Source organism: Neofelis nebulosa, chromosome 7, assembly GCF_028018385.1.
Source record: "Neofelis nebulosa isolate mNeoNeb1 chromosome 7, mNeoNeb1.pri, whole genome shotgun sequence".
NCBI classification, from domain to species: Eukaryota; Metazoa; Chordata; class Mammalia; order Carnivora; family Felidae; genus Neofelis; species Neofelis nebulosa.
The window spans coordinates 34,544,460-34,562,978 of NC_080788.1; the positions used below are offsets into that span (position 1 = coordinate 34,544,460).

At 35.2% G+C, this 18,519-nt stretch overlaps 1 protein-coding gene across 11 annotated transcripts in view; it reads left to right on the forward strand.

Annotated features, from left to right (window-relative positions):
* MYO9A (myosin IXA) overlaps window positions 1–18,519 on the forward strand; it is a 280,075-nt gene that overhangs the window by 169,511 nt on the left and 92,045 nt on the right. For 8 of the 11 annotated variants that reach the window (XM_058737154.1, XM_058737157.1, XM_058737152.1 and 5 more), the window contains 7 exons: window positions 1,737–1,847; window positions 2,732–2,854; window positions 4,649–4,798; window positions 5,624–5,943; window positions 6,538–8,139; window positions 11,805–11,904; window positions 12,433–12,648. In XM_058737154.1, the coding sequence (XP_058593137.1) occupies window positions 1,737–1,847; window positions 2,732–2,854; window positions 4,649–4,798; window positions 5,624–5,943; window positions 6,538–8,139; window positions 11,805–11,904; window positions 12,433–12,648 (2,622 nt within the window). The remainder of the gene's footprint in view (window positions 1–1,736; window positions 1,848–2,731; window positions 2,855–4,648; window positions 4,799–5,623; window positions 5,944–6,537; window positions 8,140–11,804; window positions 11,905–12,432; window positions 12,649–18,519) is intronic. The other 3 variants (XM_058737162.1, XM_058737163.1, XM_058737158.1) reach the window with 2 other exon arrangements.

An 18,519-nucleotide genomic window follows, 5' to 3' on the forward strand; every position in this document is an offset into this window, starting at 1 on the left:
AGGCTTTACATTTTTTTTTTTTTTTTTTTTTTTTTAAGGAGAGCAAGTGGTAGGGAAGAGCTATCTTTAATCTTTTTAAGGAAAACCAGGTTCTGTATTTTCTGTGGATATCCTTTTATTTTCTGTATTTACTTGCTTATTCCGTGTTTACATGCACTTGATTCAGTGTTTCCTAGAATCTGAGAACCAAATATGTTTTGAAATTCCATCATAAAAAAGAGTTTTATGCAACTTTTGTTACCCTGAGATTAATCTTTCTTGTTTGTATATAACCTGTCATTCTTAAAGAATTTGTTTAGAGCTTTTTGCCTCTGTAAAATAAGGAACGTACTGTGGACATTCTTGATTCCTTCTGCTTTCGATAATAGGTCTCCTAATTACAGCTTTGCAGAATATACCTAATAAATATAAACACTTGTCATATTCCTTTATGTTCATCATAGGAAAATATAGTTCCTAGGCTGAACAGCTAAAAATGTGTAGTTCTATAGTACTATAAATGTATAGTATGAATTGTGTCCAGCTTTCTTAATTTTTAGGAAGCAGTCTTCAACTGCTGTTTACAAGCTTTGTGAACTTAACCATTTCTGTGACTTATAAAAGTTTTCATCTTTGTAAGAATATACTATAATTATAGGACCAGACTCACAGTGTTTTGGAACTAGTATACCTGAGTCACTACCTGCAAAGTACTTAAAATGTTACTGGCCCATACTAATTGTTCAGTAAATGTTAGCTGTTCTTTTATAGTAACAAAAAAGGACACCTTTTTATTTACAGTTAAATAGAACCTTTGAGTCCTTATTATTAATGAAGACCTTGTTATACAGAGAGTTCAATTAATGAAGTATTTCAGGGCACAGAATAAGTACTAAATAAACATTGACTATTATTAACATAAGTTGCATATTTGATTTTTTTTTTTCTTTGATAGCTGGTATGCCCCATTTCCCTGCAGGAAAATGTTTGGGATTGCCTTTGTGGATCATTGAAAATAGTATTTAGAGAATAGGGAGAAATACCAGAATATCCAAATATATCTTTTGAATATCGGAAAACATGCCGACTGAGATACCTACAAGTGACAGGGTGTTGTGAATGGTGATGAGTGACTGCCTCCCATTAGCTTCTTCCTTATCAATGCTTGTGCATTGAGGAGATCAGTTCTCAGGGACTGTAGGAATTTTTTGTTTTTCATTGTATCCTACTGGTATTACTAGCAAAAAGTGTTTAGAGAAAAAACTGCTCTTAACCTTGTACTAGTCATTAAATGAAGAATCTGTCAGCTCTCCCTTAACCAAGGCAACTGATAGAGTGGAGTAGGTGGTTTCTGATTGAAATTATAGAGAGAAATCTTAATTAAAAACAAAAATACAGACACTCTTGACTACATATATGTAGATTAATCTTGTTACAGATTTTTATAGGGACTAGACTATGTCTGCTCCTCCTGTGGGTAACTGCATTCCTTTTTAGCTTTGAAGGTCCTCTCCCTCTACAACTAGAGAGAGCCTGGAAGCTTGGTTTCTCCTTTTTCCCTAGGGTCAGGCATTTAGAACTTTTCTGAAGCTACCAGCTGGGGAGGTAGATTTTCCTGTCACTTCTGTTGTGTCTTAACCTGACAATCTCCAATTTTTAGATACTCAAAAGTTGACTATACTTATGAGGAAAACATTAATTTGGAGATCTCTTCTTCCGGGTTAATCTGTTTTTTTTTTCCATTTGCTTTGATTTAGCTGCCATTAAGGTTCAATGATGCTTTGGTACTTCGACAGCTTCGGTACACTGGGATGCTAGAGACAGTTCGAATTCGCCAATCTGGATACAGCTGCAAATATTCTTTCCAGGTTATGCTTTTATAGTGATATTTAAATTTATATACACATAATTAAGTGATTCCTGTGTCTTGTTTTTCATTTGGGGCTCACTTGTTTATTTCTCTTATTTCTTCCTTTCCATTCCATCTTTTGTATACAGAATTGAAGAGGGATAGAAAGTACTCACTTCCATTGAATGGCAGCAATCTTATGTGTTGTAATCGAATCCAGTTCCTGGCTATTCTCATTTGATCTGAATGTTTACTAATACTAAGTTTACTTGTAACATAGTAGTTCCTCCTGCTGATTACTCCAGTAATGGAAATAGTTCAATCAGAGCTACCTGGTTCAAGAGAAGATTCTATTTAGGTTTATGTAAAGTTTTCTCAGCAAGATTTTCTTTTATAGTAAGCTGCCAGCAAGGTTCACAGTTATTCTCATCAGCTACTGCTGCTATGGGTATAGAAATTATGTTGAAGCTTTTCAGCAGCTGAACAGATTCTTTGCTGTTTCTGGGCGGGAACGCTTTGTTCTCAGTTATACCCTGTAATAGCTGACACCTTTGCATGTTTTTTTGCTAAAATTTCAATTCTTATTAAATAACTTTTTCTTTGGTCTTTAACACAACTTTCTCAAAAGGGATAGTTTCTGCTTTTTTCTTCTTCCATTCCCTTTTGATAACAAAATATGTAGAACTCACTATCTTCTCTCCACCCCACCCCCATTTTACAAATTAACTGTTTTGTAGTTTTTTTAATTAAATACTTTCTTGGTTTCAGTCTGTTTAGAAGATGAGAAAAGGATCAATAAAAGGACAGCTAGCTAATTTAGACCCATGTTTACATTTTACACATAGTTTAGACATGTTTATAATTTTCTTGTGATTTTACAACATTTTTCTTTTCATTTTTCAGGATTTTGTGAGCCACTTCCATGTACTTCTTCCCCGAAATATTATTCCATCCAAATTTAACATTCAGGATTTCTTCAGGAAAATAAATCTTAATTCAGATAACTATCAAGTTGGAAAATCCATGGTAAATATAATATATACACTCCTTGTCAAATTTGAGTGAATTTTTATATTTAGATAATAATGGCGATCTTTGCCCAGAGAACATTTCTGAAAAAGATACTGTACCAGTTATCATAAGGAAATTGATTAGGCCAAGATTTTTACTTAATATAGTCAGTATTAACCAAAGAGCTTCTGGCCAGTGCTCTAGGTCTGCTTAAGGTTTTTAACTGCCTAAAAACAATGACTCCCTAGGTATTCTACTGTAATCTTCAACTCAACTTGCCCAAAGTGACCTTATCCAAATTACCCTACTGTCCTTAATTTTCATCTATTCTTTTCTCTCTCATCCTTCTTCTAGGTTCTTAGGCTAAAAACTGTAATGCTATTTGGCCTGACCCTTCACCTTAATCCTTTTACAAAGTTCTGTGTCTTCTCACAAATGATTCTCACGTCATGCCCCTTTTCTTCATTCCTACTGCTGGCATTTTAGCCTGTTCCTTTGCTCTCAGTTATAGTTCTCTTACAGTAATTCCTCATCCGATTTCAGTCTATTTGTCATTCCATTTAAGTCGCTCTACCCATAGTATCAAAACCATCATCTTAATATACTTCTTTCTTTTATGTTGACTTTCTGATCAATAATAATCACCTGATAACCTCCCGTTAAATTCAAACATCTTTCTCTTCTTCAAGAACCTCCATATTGTGACTTCACATCATTTAATATTTTCTTTATGAAGATTATTCGGTTGTCTCCTGTACATGCTGCCATGTACGTGTACATTTGTTATTATTTCCTGCTCCTTGTTTTGCTTAGGTAGAGCCCTCTGTCTTTTGCCTTACAGTTTACTGTTTTCCTATTTGTGTATCTAATATCTCTTCTTTTTTAAAATAGTGTTAAATTTTTGACAGAAGGGGGAGGTGATGGATATCAATTAGTTGGTGGTAATTACTTCATAATGTATACATACATCAAAATGTCACATTGTACACCTTAAAGATATATATAGGTTTTAATATCTACCTGCTTTTAAGGGTGAAGTGCAAATTCTGTTTTCAGAGGGACTATGTTTAAGTTATATTTGTTTCCTCCTAAACCCGTAAAGATTTATTAATGGCATAAAATAGTAAATAAATTGATTAATAGCTTTGGGTAGCAAGAAGCCTTTGATGCATACTGGGTTTCAAAAAGACGGTTATTATTGGTTTATTCATATTATGATCATCCCCCCACCCTAACATCCTTGAACAATATGACCTTTTACCAGTGGTACAAGTGGGTCATGATGGCAGTGAATCTCTAAAACTGGGAATTTTGTATTCGTGTTCACTGTTTCATTTCCCCTTCTATGTTCTAATGTCTCTTTCTATATTCTAATGGCTATTTTTTTTTTTTAATTTGAGAATGACTTCTTTGGATATATTGATAGAAATATTTATCAGTACTGCTTTTCATTTCTTCCACTGTATTCTTCTCTAAAGAAGCTTACCACAGAGGGGCGCCTGGGTGACTCAGTCGGTTAAGCATCTGACTTCGGCTCAGGTCATGATCTCACGGCTCGTGAGTGCGAGCCCCACGTCGGGCTCTGTGCTGACAGCTCAGAGCCTGGAGCCTGTTTCAGATTCTGTGTCTCCCTCTCTCTCTGACCCTCCCCCGTTCATGCTCTGTCTCTCTCTGTCTCAAAAGTAAATAAACGTTAAAAAAAAAAAAATTAAAAAAAAAAAAAGAAGCTTACCACAGAAAAGATGATTCATGAAATAAATTTCTCATTTCCTCATAAGCTGTATTCCTCATCTTTCTTCTTTTTGGTAGGTGTTCCTAAAGGAGCAGGAACGACAACACCTACAAGATCTGCTTCACCAAGAGGTGCTGCGCAGAATCATATTGTTGCAGCGATGGTTCAGGGTCCTGCTGTGTAGGCAGCATTTCCTCCACCTGAGACAGGCATGCATCATTATCCAGGTGGGAAGTAAAGGATTTCTTGCATGAGATTTGCTAGTTTATTTGGCTTTTATTTTAGTAACTAGAATTTTACTGTGAAACATTTGAATAAGAATATAAACTTCTTCATTGATGAGAATGTGTCCTATTCATTTTTGAAATGTTCATAGCATCTAAAAGATTACCTGGCATATACTAATAGACCATTGATAAACATCGATGGAGTTGAAGTTAAATTAAATTGAATTTATAGCTGTAATGTCTTGTACACTATGGTTAGGGGCAAAGGAATTATGTGCCTTAATTTTTGTTGCCTTAGTTATTTTTATTTGATTGTTTCCTGAGTGATATTTGAGAGTTATATATACATTGCTCTTGCTCTGTACTCCTCTTGGATGATAGGTATCTTATTTCATATTTTATCTGTTTTATTTTTTCCTTCACTGATTTATATGATGACCGTTCTGTTCTCCTCCATAGGCCCTTTTCTTTTAATACAAGAAAATTTTTAGAATATTTATCTTTGAAACATGTGCATGTTGACCTTAAACCCATTAATACTGGCAAAACTATAGCCCAAGAAGATAATGTAATTTGTTAAAGCATCAAAAACTTTTAAATTATTTTAAGTTCTATAATTAACTTCATCGAGGTTATATTCTCTAAGAATTGTTTTAGCCAAGCATATCTGGAAAATAAAGCTTTTTTTTTCACTTTAATCAGGCACAATTTAGCTATTTAGCCGCTTAATCTCTAATTACAACACAAATTTATTTTTTTTCTTTTTTCTGTGAAAATGTGGTATAAGATATGACAGCCATTTCTATTGTTTTGTCTTCCTCACAGCGATTCTGGAGGAATTATCTAAATCAGAAGCAAGCCAGAAATGTAGCTGTGCAGAAGGATGCTTTAGTTTTGGCTAGTGCAGCCACGCTTCTCCAGTCTTCCTGGCGTGCTCATGTGGAGAGGCAGCGGTATTTGGAGCTCCGGACTGCAGCCATCATCATCCAGCAGAGATGGAAGGAATGCTATAGGCAGAGGCACATGGCTGCTGTCTGTATTCAGGCAAGATGGAAAGGCTACAGAGAAAGTAAGAGGTATCAAGAACAAAGGAGCAAAATTATCCTTTTGCAATCAATATGTAGAGGATTCAGAGCAAGACAAAGGTAATTTGTATTGTTATGATACTTACTCCTTTTCTCTTCAGCTATTTTGTTTATATCTTTGCTCTTAACACTTGCCTAACTTGTATTAGAATTGGTTATGTACAATTTCGTCTTCTCCACTAGGCTGTGATGTTCTTAGCAGTTTTAACCCATATTGTATGGTCTCTAAAAGAAGCTAAACAGATACTTATTGAATTAAATTGGATTGAAAACCTACATGGTTTACAGTTACAACCACTAAGAATTGATTTTACATTAGGTTGAGTCTTTAAAATTTGGCAATATTCAGTTGTTTTTATTTTCAGAAACTTTAATTTCATTATTAAGGTTTACCTTAAAATAAAGTTATTTCTAAAAGGAGAGCTTTACTTCTGAGTTAATTTTCGTTTTGACTAGAATGCCCTATTAGGATAAATGTACTTAAGAAAGTATCTCACTCATAGAAATAGAATAATGAAATGTGCATCCAAGTTAGTTTAAAAAGAAAATTTTGAAACTTTCAAATTATTTCTTAAATTCTCAGTAAAGTGTATTCTCTCCAGTAGTAACTAAAAAATCTTTCTAACCCATTTTTTTTTTCCTGTTGTTATATAGATTTAAAGTTTTAAAAGAACAAAGACTGAAAGAAACAAAACTAGAATTTGGATTGGCAGATCCTGAGCCATATGGAGCTCTGGAAATTCAGGGCTCAGACCCTTCAGAATGGGAGGATTGTTCCTTTGACAACAGAGTGAAAGCTATAGAGGAATGTAAATCTGTGATAGAGAGTAATCGAATTAGCCAGGAGAGTTCAATGGACTGCTTGAAAGAGTCCCCAAACAAGCAACAGGAGAGAGCCAGAAGCCAAAGTGGTGTGGACTTGCAGGGAGAAGTGATTGTAAGAGAGAGACCTAAGTCCTTAGAGGATCTCCACCAGAAAAAAGTAGGTCGGGCCAAAAGAGAAAGTCGGAGAATGAGAGAACTAGAGCAAGCTATATTCAGTTTAGAATTGCTAAAAGTTCGTTCTCTTGGTGGCATGTCTCCTTCAGAGGAACGTAGATGGTCTACAGAACTGATGCCTGAAGGTCTTCAGTCTCTACAGGGTACACCTGACAGTGAAAGCTCTCAAGGAAGTTTGGAACATCTGAGCTGCGAGGAAAGCCAGAAGAGCAAACTTGAGTCCATAGTATTAGATGAAGGAGACTTGCAGAGTCTGTCGCCTAAAATATCTAGCAGTCCAAAATTTGATTCACAGGACAATGCCCTCAGTTCCTCAAGTGAGACTAACTATACCATGATTGAAAAGGGAACACCGTCTGACTCAGTGCATTTGAAGAATGGGACTGTGAAGGAAAAATTGGCTTGCGGTTCTGAACCTATTACCTGTAAGCCACAGCTGAGAGACCCCTTTATTTCAAATAGTCTGCCTACATTTTTTTATATTCCTCAACAAGATCCACTGAAAACAAGTTCCCAACTAGACACAGGTATCCAGAGAAACAAGCTATTAGAAAGTGAAGAAACATTTTCAGCTCTTACTTTGGATATCAACAGGGAAGCCAGAAAGTACCACTCCTCCGGAGAAAATCAAGTTGTCATGTCTTTGAATACAGATTCTTCTAATACTGTGCTGAAGAAGTTAGAAAAGCTAAACACTGAGAAGGAAGAAAGGCAAAAGCATTTGCAGCAGCAGAATGAAAAAGAGATGATGGAACAGATTCGTCAGCAAACAGATATTTTAGAGAAGGAGCGTAAAGCCTTCAGGACCATTGAAAAGCCACGAACTGGGGAGTTGTTCCTGGCACCATCTTTCCATCCATCAAAACAAAGGGTAGAGAGGCCGTCCTCTCTCCTCATTCTGAATACCCCAAATAAGGAAGAACCCAATGTACTAGGGCCTCCATTAGTAACTGTAAAAGATGCAGTTCTTCCAAAAGACAGCACTTCTGCTCACCTGTCCCAGAAGGACCGACCTGTCACCTTATTCTTTGAAAGGAAAGGAGGCCCATACCAATCTGCTACTACCAAGGAATTATCCAAGACAGACAGAATGTGTACCCAAATGAATGTAGCCTATAAACTTTCTAATAATCGTGTTTCCAAAAGAGAGCATCATAGGCCAGCTCAGTCTTACATCCACAAATCTGATGGCCCTTCCAGAGATGGAACTACTAGGGTCATTTTCTTCACACCAAAGGACAATATGAGTATTTCCCTGTAAGTGAAATGATACTTATTTTCTGTGTAAATGGGAAACTTTTTGGAGAATTTTGCTAAGTTGCTTTAATCTACCTCAACTATTTGTATGGGTGCTGCCGAAATGAGCCATTTTCTCTGTGTAAAAAAATTCCCTTAATGTTGACTCTAGCAGGGTTCCTGAAATTGGATATAATTATACCATAGGAATCTTTGACTAAGCATAGATGGAGTTTTTTGGTTTCTTCTCATTAAGTGAGAAAGCATTTGTGAAGGTCAATACAGTGCCTATAAACATAGTAGGCTAGGCATTCGGCAAATGCTGGTTGTCTTAGATTTTTCATGTGAGGCAAGTCCAGGTTTTTATTGTCACACTTTAAAGTTAATGTACTTTGTCCCAGCTCTTGGCCTATTGGGTCTTCACTGAGTACTTTATACATTTTTGGTGTGTAGTAAAAAACACAAAAAGAATAAAATTTAGCATCTTAACCATTCTTAATTACATATGACAGTAGTGTTAACTATATGCACATTGTTGTACAGTGGATCTCTAGAACTTTTTCATATTGCAAAAGAAACTCTATTACCTATCAAACAGCAACCAGCCCTTTCCCCTTACTCCAAGCCCCTGGTAACCACCATTTTTCTTTTTTCTTTTCTTTTCTTTTTCTTTTCTTTTCTTTTTTTTTTTGAGAGAGTGTGCATGTGTACTTGAAAGCAGGGGAGAGGGGCAGGAGAGAGAGAGAGAGAGAGAGAGAAAATCTCAAGCAGTCTCCTTGTTCAGCACTGAGCCCAATGTGGCTCAGTCCCACAACTCTTGGATCATGACTTGGGCTGAAACCAAGAGTTGGACACTCAACTGGCTAAGTCACCCAGGCGTCCCTACTTGTGACCACCATTCTACTTTGTTTCTAAGAGTTTGACTACTTAAGTGGATGCCTCATATGAGTGGAAGTTCTTTATACTTTTAAGTTTTCTTAACTTGTGGTCATCATGAGAAAAGCACTTTTTAAGTGGAACATAAAAACAAAGATGATAAAATTTAAGAAATTTTATTAAGTCTTTGTTGTATAGTGGATTCTTTCAGTTCTCTTTCAGTGTTTTGTTTTTAAATATTTTTATTTTGAGAGAGAGAGAGAGAGAGAGCGCGCGAGCGAGTGCACAAGAGGGGGGAGGGGCAGAGAGGGAGAGAGAGAATCTCAAGTAAGTTCCACACTCTCTGTAAATGTGGAGCCCAACATGGGGCTCGATATCACAACCATGAGATCATGACCTGAGCCAAAATCAAGAGTCAGATGCTCAACCAACTGAGCCACCACGGTGCCACAAGAATGTCAGTGTTTAAATGAAAGGAGGGTATATATCTTAGAGCTAAAAAAATTAAATTTCACATTATGCAAATAACCTTTTCTCTCTTATCATAGCTTGAGCTTTTAAATATTTTTGTCTGTAAAATTACATACAGATTTTATAGAAACTCTTTGTAAATACGAGCAAAAAATCATTGGTATTTTTTTTTCCATTAGGGGTTTCTGTATGGTATTATGAAACGCAGTTGGACTAAATGACAGCTTGAGGTCCTATACCTGCCCATTAACCTAGAGATTGCCCAAAAGTTCAAAGACTTTGTATAAGCATATATAAGCCCATCAGAGTGTTAAAAACATTATTTCCTGTCATTCTGATTAAGTTTAGTGATGGGAGGTGTGTGTGTTGTATGTTTGTGTAGTTGTTGGATCCATGAATCAGTTCTGTGAAAGGCTTACTTACAGATTTCAAAAACATTAATCATTCTTGTGAATCCTTGTAAATTACTTTTGTCATTTTCCAAGATAAACAATCTTAAGGGTACTTGATCTAGTTTGCTTTGCCTCATTAAGATCTATCTATCTTCAAAATGATTATGTGTTAGGTTGTTTCTGTGAAAGCTTAAATAAAATTCATACTTTAAGTCTTTTTTTATTGTATAAGTAATACTATAAACCTTACCATTTTATAGAATTGCAAATGTTGGTAATTCTAAACTATTTTGTCCAGTTGCCACACTATTATAGATGAGCTCACTAGGCCTATAGAGATGAAATGACTTGTTCAAAATCACATACTGAGACAAATAGCTGGGAATGGAACTTGAGTTTCATGATTAGGAATCACCATTGGATTTCATGATTAGGAAGTAATTTTAGATTAGTGTTCTTTCTGTAGAAAAGAAATGCACTTTCTATAGATAAAGTGCATTGTGGCCTTCATCTGGTTAATGAAAGAGAACAAAAAAGAAATCATGGAGAAATATAAAGAAAATGCTGTGAGTTTAAAAGTTGGCTAGGGTGTTCAGATGCTATCAAACATTGTTTCCTTGTTTTGAGAATAAATCAAAGGCCAATAGGCTTAACTGTGGCAAGACAGATTTTGATGAAAGGGAATCTTTTAGGATAGCCTAGGATTGCTAGGTTTGATTGTGGGTTGGTCAAAAAGGGAGATACCTGAGACGCCTTTAGCTAGGAAAGGTTGCCATCTATTTTGGTTTGTTTAGGGATTTATGCATAGGGTAAAGGACAGTATAACTTTTATGGCCCCTTGGTCTTCACTTATAAAAATTAAATGGAAGATTTTGCATGAGAGCAGTTAGTCTGCCAACTTGTATTATAAGTTAGTGTGTACTTTAAACCCACCACTATGTTAGAAGGTAAGGTATGATTCTCAGTGAGCTTATAGTTCTAAGGAGAGGATAATGGTATGTTGATAAATTTTAAGATTCATGGTTCTGAGTTAAGGTAGGTAACAGAATTTAATGATAAAGTAGTCACATCATGTGGTTATTCAAGCAAAATTAAATTTTCATAAACTAACACTGTGCTATTTGTATGGCATACCTCTTTTAACTTAATAACAATTTCTTATCCTTCTAGTGTTGACTTTGTTCTGTATAATAGTTAAAATTTTTTTTTAACGTTTATTTATTTTTTAGAGACAGAGTGTGAGTGGGAGAGGGGGAGAGAGAGCGAGGGAGACACAGAATCCAAAGTAGGCTCCAGGCTCTAAGCTGACAGCACAGAGCCTCATGCAGGGCTTGAACTTATGAACCATGAGGTCATGACCTGAGCCGAAGTTGGATGCTTAACTGACTGAGCCACCCAGGCACCCCACTGTTCTGTATAACAGTTTTAAAACTAAGATAGTAGATGAAAGCTACAGAGGGATTTCAGAAAGGAAATTTGCTAACCAGGAGGAACCATCTCAGTATAAAACAAAGTAATGGGATCTTTATCACTTAGTAGCTACTTATCAGGTATTTTATAATGATTAGAATAAAAGGTCCCTTCTAAGACTGATTTTAAAGATTTGGGGATGTAGTATTTTCCCTTATCAATTCCATCTGTTTTCTTGAGCTAATTCTGCTGCTACTATTCTTAAACATATATCATAGTAGAATATACCCAGTGATTATCAGGGACAGGCTTCTAATTCAGTCACATATGTTAATTGTTGATAATGCTATTAATTAGGATAGGCAGAAAAACATTGATACGTTGTTTTAGGAATTGGGTAAGATCTGGAAATATTTATGTGATTTTCTAGAATTCTTTGACTTGGCTTGTTAGGCTATATTTCACGTCGTACTTTAAGACTGTTGCCATGGGATGTCTGCTCGGAATTGAAATGTAATCCTGTTGTTTTATCTTAAGTGTCAACAAGGAAGCCTTAAACAGTGGAAATCCTCTACTCCATAAACAAGATGAACCAAATTGGAAACCTGTGAAATTAACTGGGCCGGGCCAAGGAGAGGTAAGTATTGAATTTTATCTCTCTTATGCAAAATAGATGCACCTATTTTGGAAATTATTATTCTTATAATACTTATAAGTATTATTCTTATAAGTAGAGCACCTCATTTATGCATTTACTCCCAAGTGTTTATGGGAAAGAAGCAATGAGTTAAGTCTGTTATACTTAGGGAAGTGTACTTTAGGGAGGGAATGGTGACTAAAATCCCAGATTATGTTTACAAAAAAGATGTTGCTTAAAGAAAGAAGGCAATTTATGCAAGTGGCTTTGGTGACATATTATGGCGGTGAAAGATGACTTCCTTGGCTATGGAGAACAGTGTAGATTTAGCTTCCATTTGTGTTTTGTCCAGAGTAATGTATATGGATTGCTTTTGGTTATCTCTGTCACTTCTAGAAGAGAGGATACAGTGGGGTGGAGGGATGTTTCAAGAAATTCATGAGCTCTCAGATGTCTTTCATTGGCATCGTCTCCAAAAAAAACCAAAACAAAACATTGTTGTGTTATTTGTTTTATCATTTGGTCAAGCAGGTTGCCAGACCGGCCCATAAAAAGAAAGCTCGAATGGCGCGGACGCGCTCCGATTTCTTGACTAGAGGTACTTTTGCCGATGGGGAGGGGGATACAGAGGAAGATGATTACGATGACATTATTGAGCCCCTTCTCTCCCTTGATCAAGCTTCTCACTCTGAGCTAGGGCCTGCACCCAGCCTGGGTCAGGCCTCTCACAGTGACTCCGAAATGGTAATTTTACAGCAATATAAGAAATATAGGGAACAAGCAAATCTGATGGGAATAGTGAGTAGTCTTTGCTAATCTAAAGCTAACCTTCGCGGCTTCTTCCTTGTATAGTGGTTTGTACACGGGAAACCTCAGTGAACACAGCAATAAAACTAAACCTTAATTTAATAGGACCAGATAAAGGGCACTTTAACAGCATATATCAAATCATAAATTAGGGGAAATTAGGGTTATTTAATTTAGCACTAATGTAGAGTTTTTCTATTATATCTTAAAAGGTCTAGATCAGGGGCCCCCAAATTGTTTTCTGTAAAGGGCCAGATAGTAAATATTTAGATGTTGTTGGTCAGCTCTGCTGTTGTAAAGTGAAAATAGCCATAGATAATAAGTAAACAAATAGGACTGTGTTCTAGTAAAACTGTTTACAAAAACAGTGGGCTGTATTTGACTTGCTGGCCGTAGTTTGCTGATTGATCCTTGGTCTAGTGAATAGGGTATGTTGTTAAATAATCCAATTGCTTTTAACTGAAAAGGTACTCTCCTTTTTTTTTGTTTTTGGCCTTTAAGCTTGCTTCCCCTCCACCATTATTTAGTAATAGAAAATAAACATGATTTTTTTTAAGTTTGTTTATTTTGAGACAGAGAGAGAGAGCACACATAAGCAGGAGAAGGTCAGAGAGAAGGAGAGACAGAATCCCAAGCAGGCTTCTCACCATCAGCACAGAGCCCAATGCAGGGCTTGAACCCACGAACCGTGAGATCACAACCTGAGCCGAAATTGAGTTGGACACTTAACTGACTGTGCCACCCAGGCATCCCTAAACATTAATTTTTAAAAAATGTAATGAACAGTGCCAAAAATGTTTTCTTGGACCAACCTAACCAGGCAGAAGTCTGTATGTAATGTGAATTTGAATTAATCACAAATTATAACATTGGAGTTATGTTTGAATAAAGCTACACTTAGTCAAAATATTTGACCAAGAGTATAACTTTATCATCATATTTCATGCAAAATTAGGTATATATAGTTTGACAAGTATGAATGTATTTATGGATATAAAGTATTTGATTTTGGAATTGTCCTGGAAAATATACTATATAAAGAGTCTGTTATGTCTAATATGTACTAAAACATTATCACTTGTCAAGTGGAGTGATATATGTGGTTTATTTCCATGCATATCCTTAATTAAGTTGGGTTTCTAATGTTATTCTTTAGTATATATTCATTATGGGAGAAAAATTTTAGGTTGGTCTTTTGACATATTAAATATTTCATTTTTGAACTGTTGTAAGCTGTTTGTGCCAAAGAATTAAATCTTCTGCTAATTTCTAGAATACCCTCCTTGTCTTTATCTTCCGTTAGATAGACCCCATTTTTAAATGATAATATTGATAATCTAAGAAGAAAAAATAAAACTAGAAAACTGTATGACTAGGTCTCTGATTAGACAAATGAGTCTTTACCCTGAGCTAAACCATAGGGCTATAAAAGTTAGAAACAATCTGTGTATCTATTAATATATATAACTAGAGCCAAAGCCCTCTCTTCAGTGTAAGGTAAAGTAACTCCATTTTGGAGGTGCCCTGTTCTTGAGTTATAAATAATGAAACTTACTCTACCATATGATTAGTGGTTAAAGATGAAATTATGTTACAGAGCAACTAATTTTTTACTAAAAAGTATTCTGTTTTTTTTTTTTTTTAGTGTAAATAGGGAGCATACTTAAATTATTCTCTAAAGTATACATAGATTTTTCATTTGTGGAAGAACTTAGCATTGTAATTGCTGTTTTGTTCCTGAGAGTTTGCTTTGTTACAAACCTTAGTCCTTTTGGTGGTAGAATTCTTCCTCACTGAAAACTCTTACTGAGATGAGCTGGAGGTTGGGCTTTCTGCTTGGAGCATTTGGCCCCATTAAGGGTTCTAGCTGGTAGCCTCTGCCTATGATTCTTTTCACCTGCTTTTGACGGTCACTGCATGCCAGTAGTTGTAGAGCACTCTGTATCCCTGCACAGTGTATATAGCCCCCTTTCCAGCTTTCTCACTGTCCTTCTGTTTCATCACTAGCTATTTTAGGAACAGGTGGTGGTGTTTGTTTCTGGTGGACACTTGCATGAAGCAGCTTTGCTTTCTAGAATATGCTGATAGATAGTATTGGGGTTGGGGGTGGAAAGGGTGGAGACAGTTTAAAATGTGTTTCTGTTTGTTTATCTTGAAAATATGCCGTGTTCTAATGTTATCTGATACTATGAAGATGAAGACTAATTGTTTGTAAATGGGAATTCTCAAAAATTCAGGTATCTCCAGGATTTTAAATAGGCTTGATTTTCTAGACACATGGGTTTTTAAAAACTGGATTTTTTTTTTTTTTTCCTGGACAAAGTGATCCTGTCACTTGCGACATTCTCTAAAAACAGTGTCATTCAATCTTGGAAGAAGCCGTCTTACCTTTCCATTTGCAAAATAACTGATCCAATAGGATAGAGACAGTTATAAATGAATTACCTGAAGAGGATTTGATAAGCACTACCTCCTGAATTCATCAGTGGTTAATTAAATTAACATTAATTAATTGTTACCTGCTAGGAGGAGTGGAAAGAGTAGCAGTTTCCTTTTTTTTTTTTTTTAAACTTTCTGCCTTTAATTCTGCCATTTGAATAACTATTTACTCTCTGTATGCTGCTCTCGCTCAGTTCTTCTATCCGTTGTGTTGGCTTTTACCCAAGAAGATTATGTTCTGTCACGTAATATTTAAAAAAAAGTTTATTTAATGTTTTTATTTATTTTTGAGAGAGAGAGAGCACACAAGTGGGGTAGGGGTAGAGAGCGAGGGAGACACAGAATCAGAAGCAGGCGCCAGGCTCTGAGCTGTCAGCACAGAGCCTGATGTGGAGCTCAAACTTGTGAACCGTGAGGTCATGCCCTGAGCTGAAGTCGGACACTTAACTGACTGAGCCACCCCGGTGTCCCTGTCATGTAGTATTTTTAAAACCAATTTTTATATAGTTTTTAGTTTCTCAGTATTCTAGATGGTAAGTGAGTTAGTCACATCATTTCTATTACTTATTGATAGGATTGGTATAGGTAACGTTATAGTTTCCTCTCTCATTCCCTAGATGGAAAATAATCATCTCTGTGGGCATGATTCCTAAATAGCTCTCCAAAATTTGTCTTCTTTATCTCCAGTATGATAAATTTCTCATTTTACCCCAAACCTGCTGTCATTTCCTGTTTCTGTTTGTTATTCTCTGAGATATTCACTAGTCCTTGTCTTTGTTGAATTTTCCTTCTCACCACCACTCTCTCCACAAAAAATTGCCAGAAAAACCTGTAGATAGAGCAATGCTAAGGTTTTTAGCTTATTTTACAGTAAAGGAAAATCTACCTTGGCTAGGCCTCAGAAAGGGGAAGCCAGGAGAGGATGTTTATAGAATTTTAGAACCTAGGCTGGTGATTTTGAGATGGGTCTTGCAAATTAGAAATCTGGTTGATATTGAACAGTTCATGACATGAAAGGTTTGGATTGGCAGTCCCAGCACAGCAGCCATACTGTTGAATATACTTAGGATTTATATATGTATTTCCCCCCCCAGAAGTTAGGGATGGTTCATAGCATCGCAACTCTCTGCTCTTTAAAGATTTGGTAGAATTTCCCTATGAAACCATCTTGGATTGGTACACTTTTATGGTGTAATTCGTTACTTCTATATTTCTTCTAGAGAAATTAGTCTTATAAACTTTCTATCTAAAGGGGTCAATTTTGGTAAATAATTTCTCTTATGAAATTATTCATTTCATCTAATCATTCAGATTTATTTGCATAGAGGTCTGGAAATAATCTCATGATTTTTAAAAATTTTGTTTCAATGGTTATTTCCCTTTTGTCATTTCATATTTTATAGAGTTGTGTTTTTTCATTTTTTTCTTTAAGTTAGCTAATCATTTGTCTTTGTTACTTTTTCCCAAAACAACAGGATTTTTATTTATGATACCTAGTTCCCCACCGCTTCCCCGTTCTCCACTGATTTCTGCTTTTACCTTTATTATTTATTTCCTTATATTTTCTTTTGGTTTACTGTCTTATTTTTCTACATTTTTCGTGGGGAATTTAATTCACTTATTGAAGTTATTTTTATTGATACAGGTTTTTAAGGCTGTGAATTTTCTTCTGATCACTACTTTAGATATATCTTGTTTATTCTAATGTGTTTAAGTCTTCAATTACTTTTTGAAAATCTGTAATTTCAGTTTATGTTATTTTTTACCCAAAACTTGCTCAATAAAAATCTTTTAGTTTTCAGAGGAAGAACCTTTTTCTTTTTTAACTTTTTTTTAATTTCTAGTTTTATTGTATTGTGATTAAAGAGTATTTGTAATGCTTCTAGTTGATCAAATTTATTGGTTATATTCTTTGTTACTTAATATGTGGTTAGTTTTTGTGAATGCACCTTGTGCATTTTTTAAGAAGGTATATATTATGTATTCAGAATGTAAAATTTCAAAATATAACCATAATTTCTTCCTTACTGATTAGGTTGTTTACCTTCTATATACTTACTATTGTTTATACAGCTATCTTATACAGAGACTGTTGTGTTAAAGTTTCCTATTATTCATTGTGAATTGTGGCTTTTGGTATCAAAAAGTGTCCTTTGTCACATTCAGTGCTTTTTGCTTGAATTCTACTTAAATAATAGTATTATAGCCTCTGTTTTCTTAATTATTTCCATTTGCCTAGAGTACTTTTACTCATCCCTTTATATTTAGCCTTTCTGAACCCTTTTGCTTTAGATGTGTTTTGTATGCATTATAGTTGGTTCCTACTTTGTGAGCCAAATTAAAATTTTTTTTACCATATCGATGAGTTAAACCTATTTATATTTATTGATATAACTGATAGCTTTGGTCTCAACTCTTATAATTTTATGTTGTTATTCTGCATTATGTTAAATTTGCTGTTTGTTACTTTTTTATTTCACTTTTTAAAATTTCTTTTGATATGAGGTGTTGTGTTCTTTTCTTTGGGTTTGTATATAACTTTAAAAAATGCCCTTAATTTACCATATTTTATTTTATTTTTATTTTTTTATTTACTTTTTAAACATTTATTTATTACTGAGAGACAGAGAGAGACAGTACATGAGCACAGGAGGGGCGGAGAGAGGAGGAGACAGAATCAGAAGCAGGCTCCAGGCTCTGAGCTGTTAGCACAGAGCCTGACATGGGGCCCGAACTCACAAACCATGAGATCATGACCTGAGCCGAAGTCGGACGCTCAACTGACTGAGCCACCCAAGCACCCCTAATTTACCATATTTTAATCTATTATTCTCCAGTTAGTCATTTATAAAAAAATATTTTTTAATTCTCACCTGTTTTGGCACAACTATCAAATTATTCTGGTCTCTACCTTTCCTCTGTTTTTTAGGCTTTTACTTCTACTTTGTCAGAACATTTAATTTTACATATTCTTTCACTCTAGTGTCCATCTTTGTTTTTTTGTCTGAGATCTATTAAATATCTGAAATGATCACATCAAATATTTTGCTGAAGTTTCCATATTTATCTCTTGATTGGTTGTAGCTCTGCTCCTAATACTTTACTCAGGAAGGCTCATAGCTCTGGAATTCCCTTGATATTTGAAGGGACATCTTGGCTACATATAAAATCCTTGATTCATACTTTACTTGATTTATACCTGAGGTTTTGAAAATGCTATTTTATTGTCTCACTTTGTTATTTTTGGAAGTCTGTTACCAGACTAATTCTCTTGCTGTTTCAAAGAGTTATTGGCTCTTTTTACTTGGAGACTTCCAGAATTTTTTTTCTTTATATCTAAAAGTTAGGATATGTCTTCAACTTTATCAT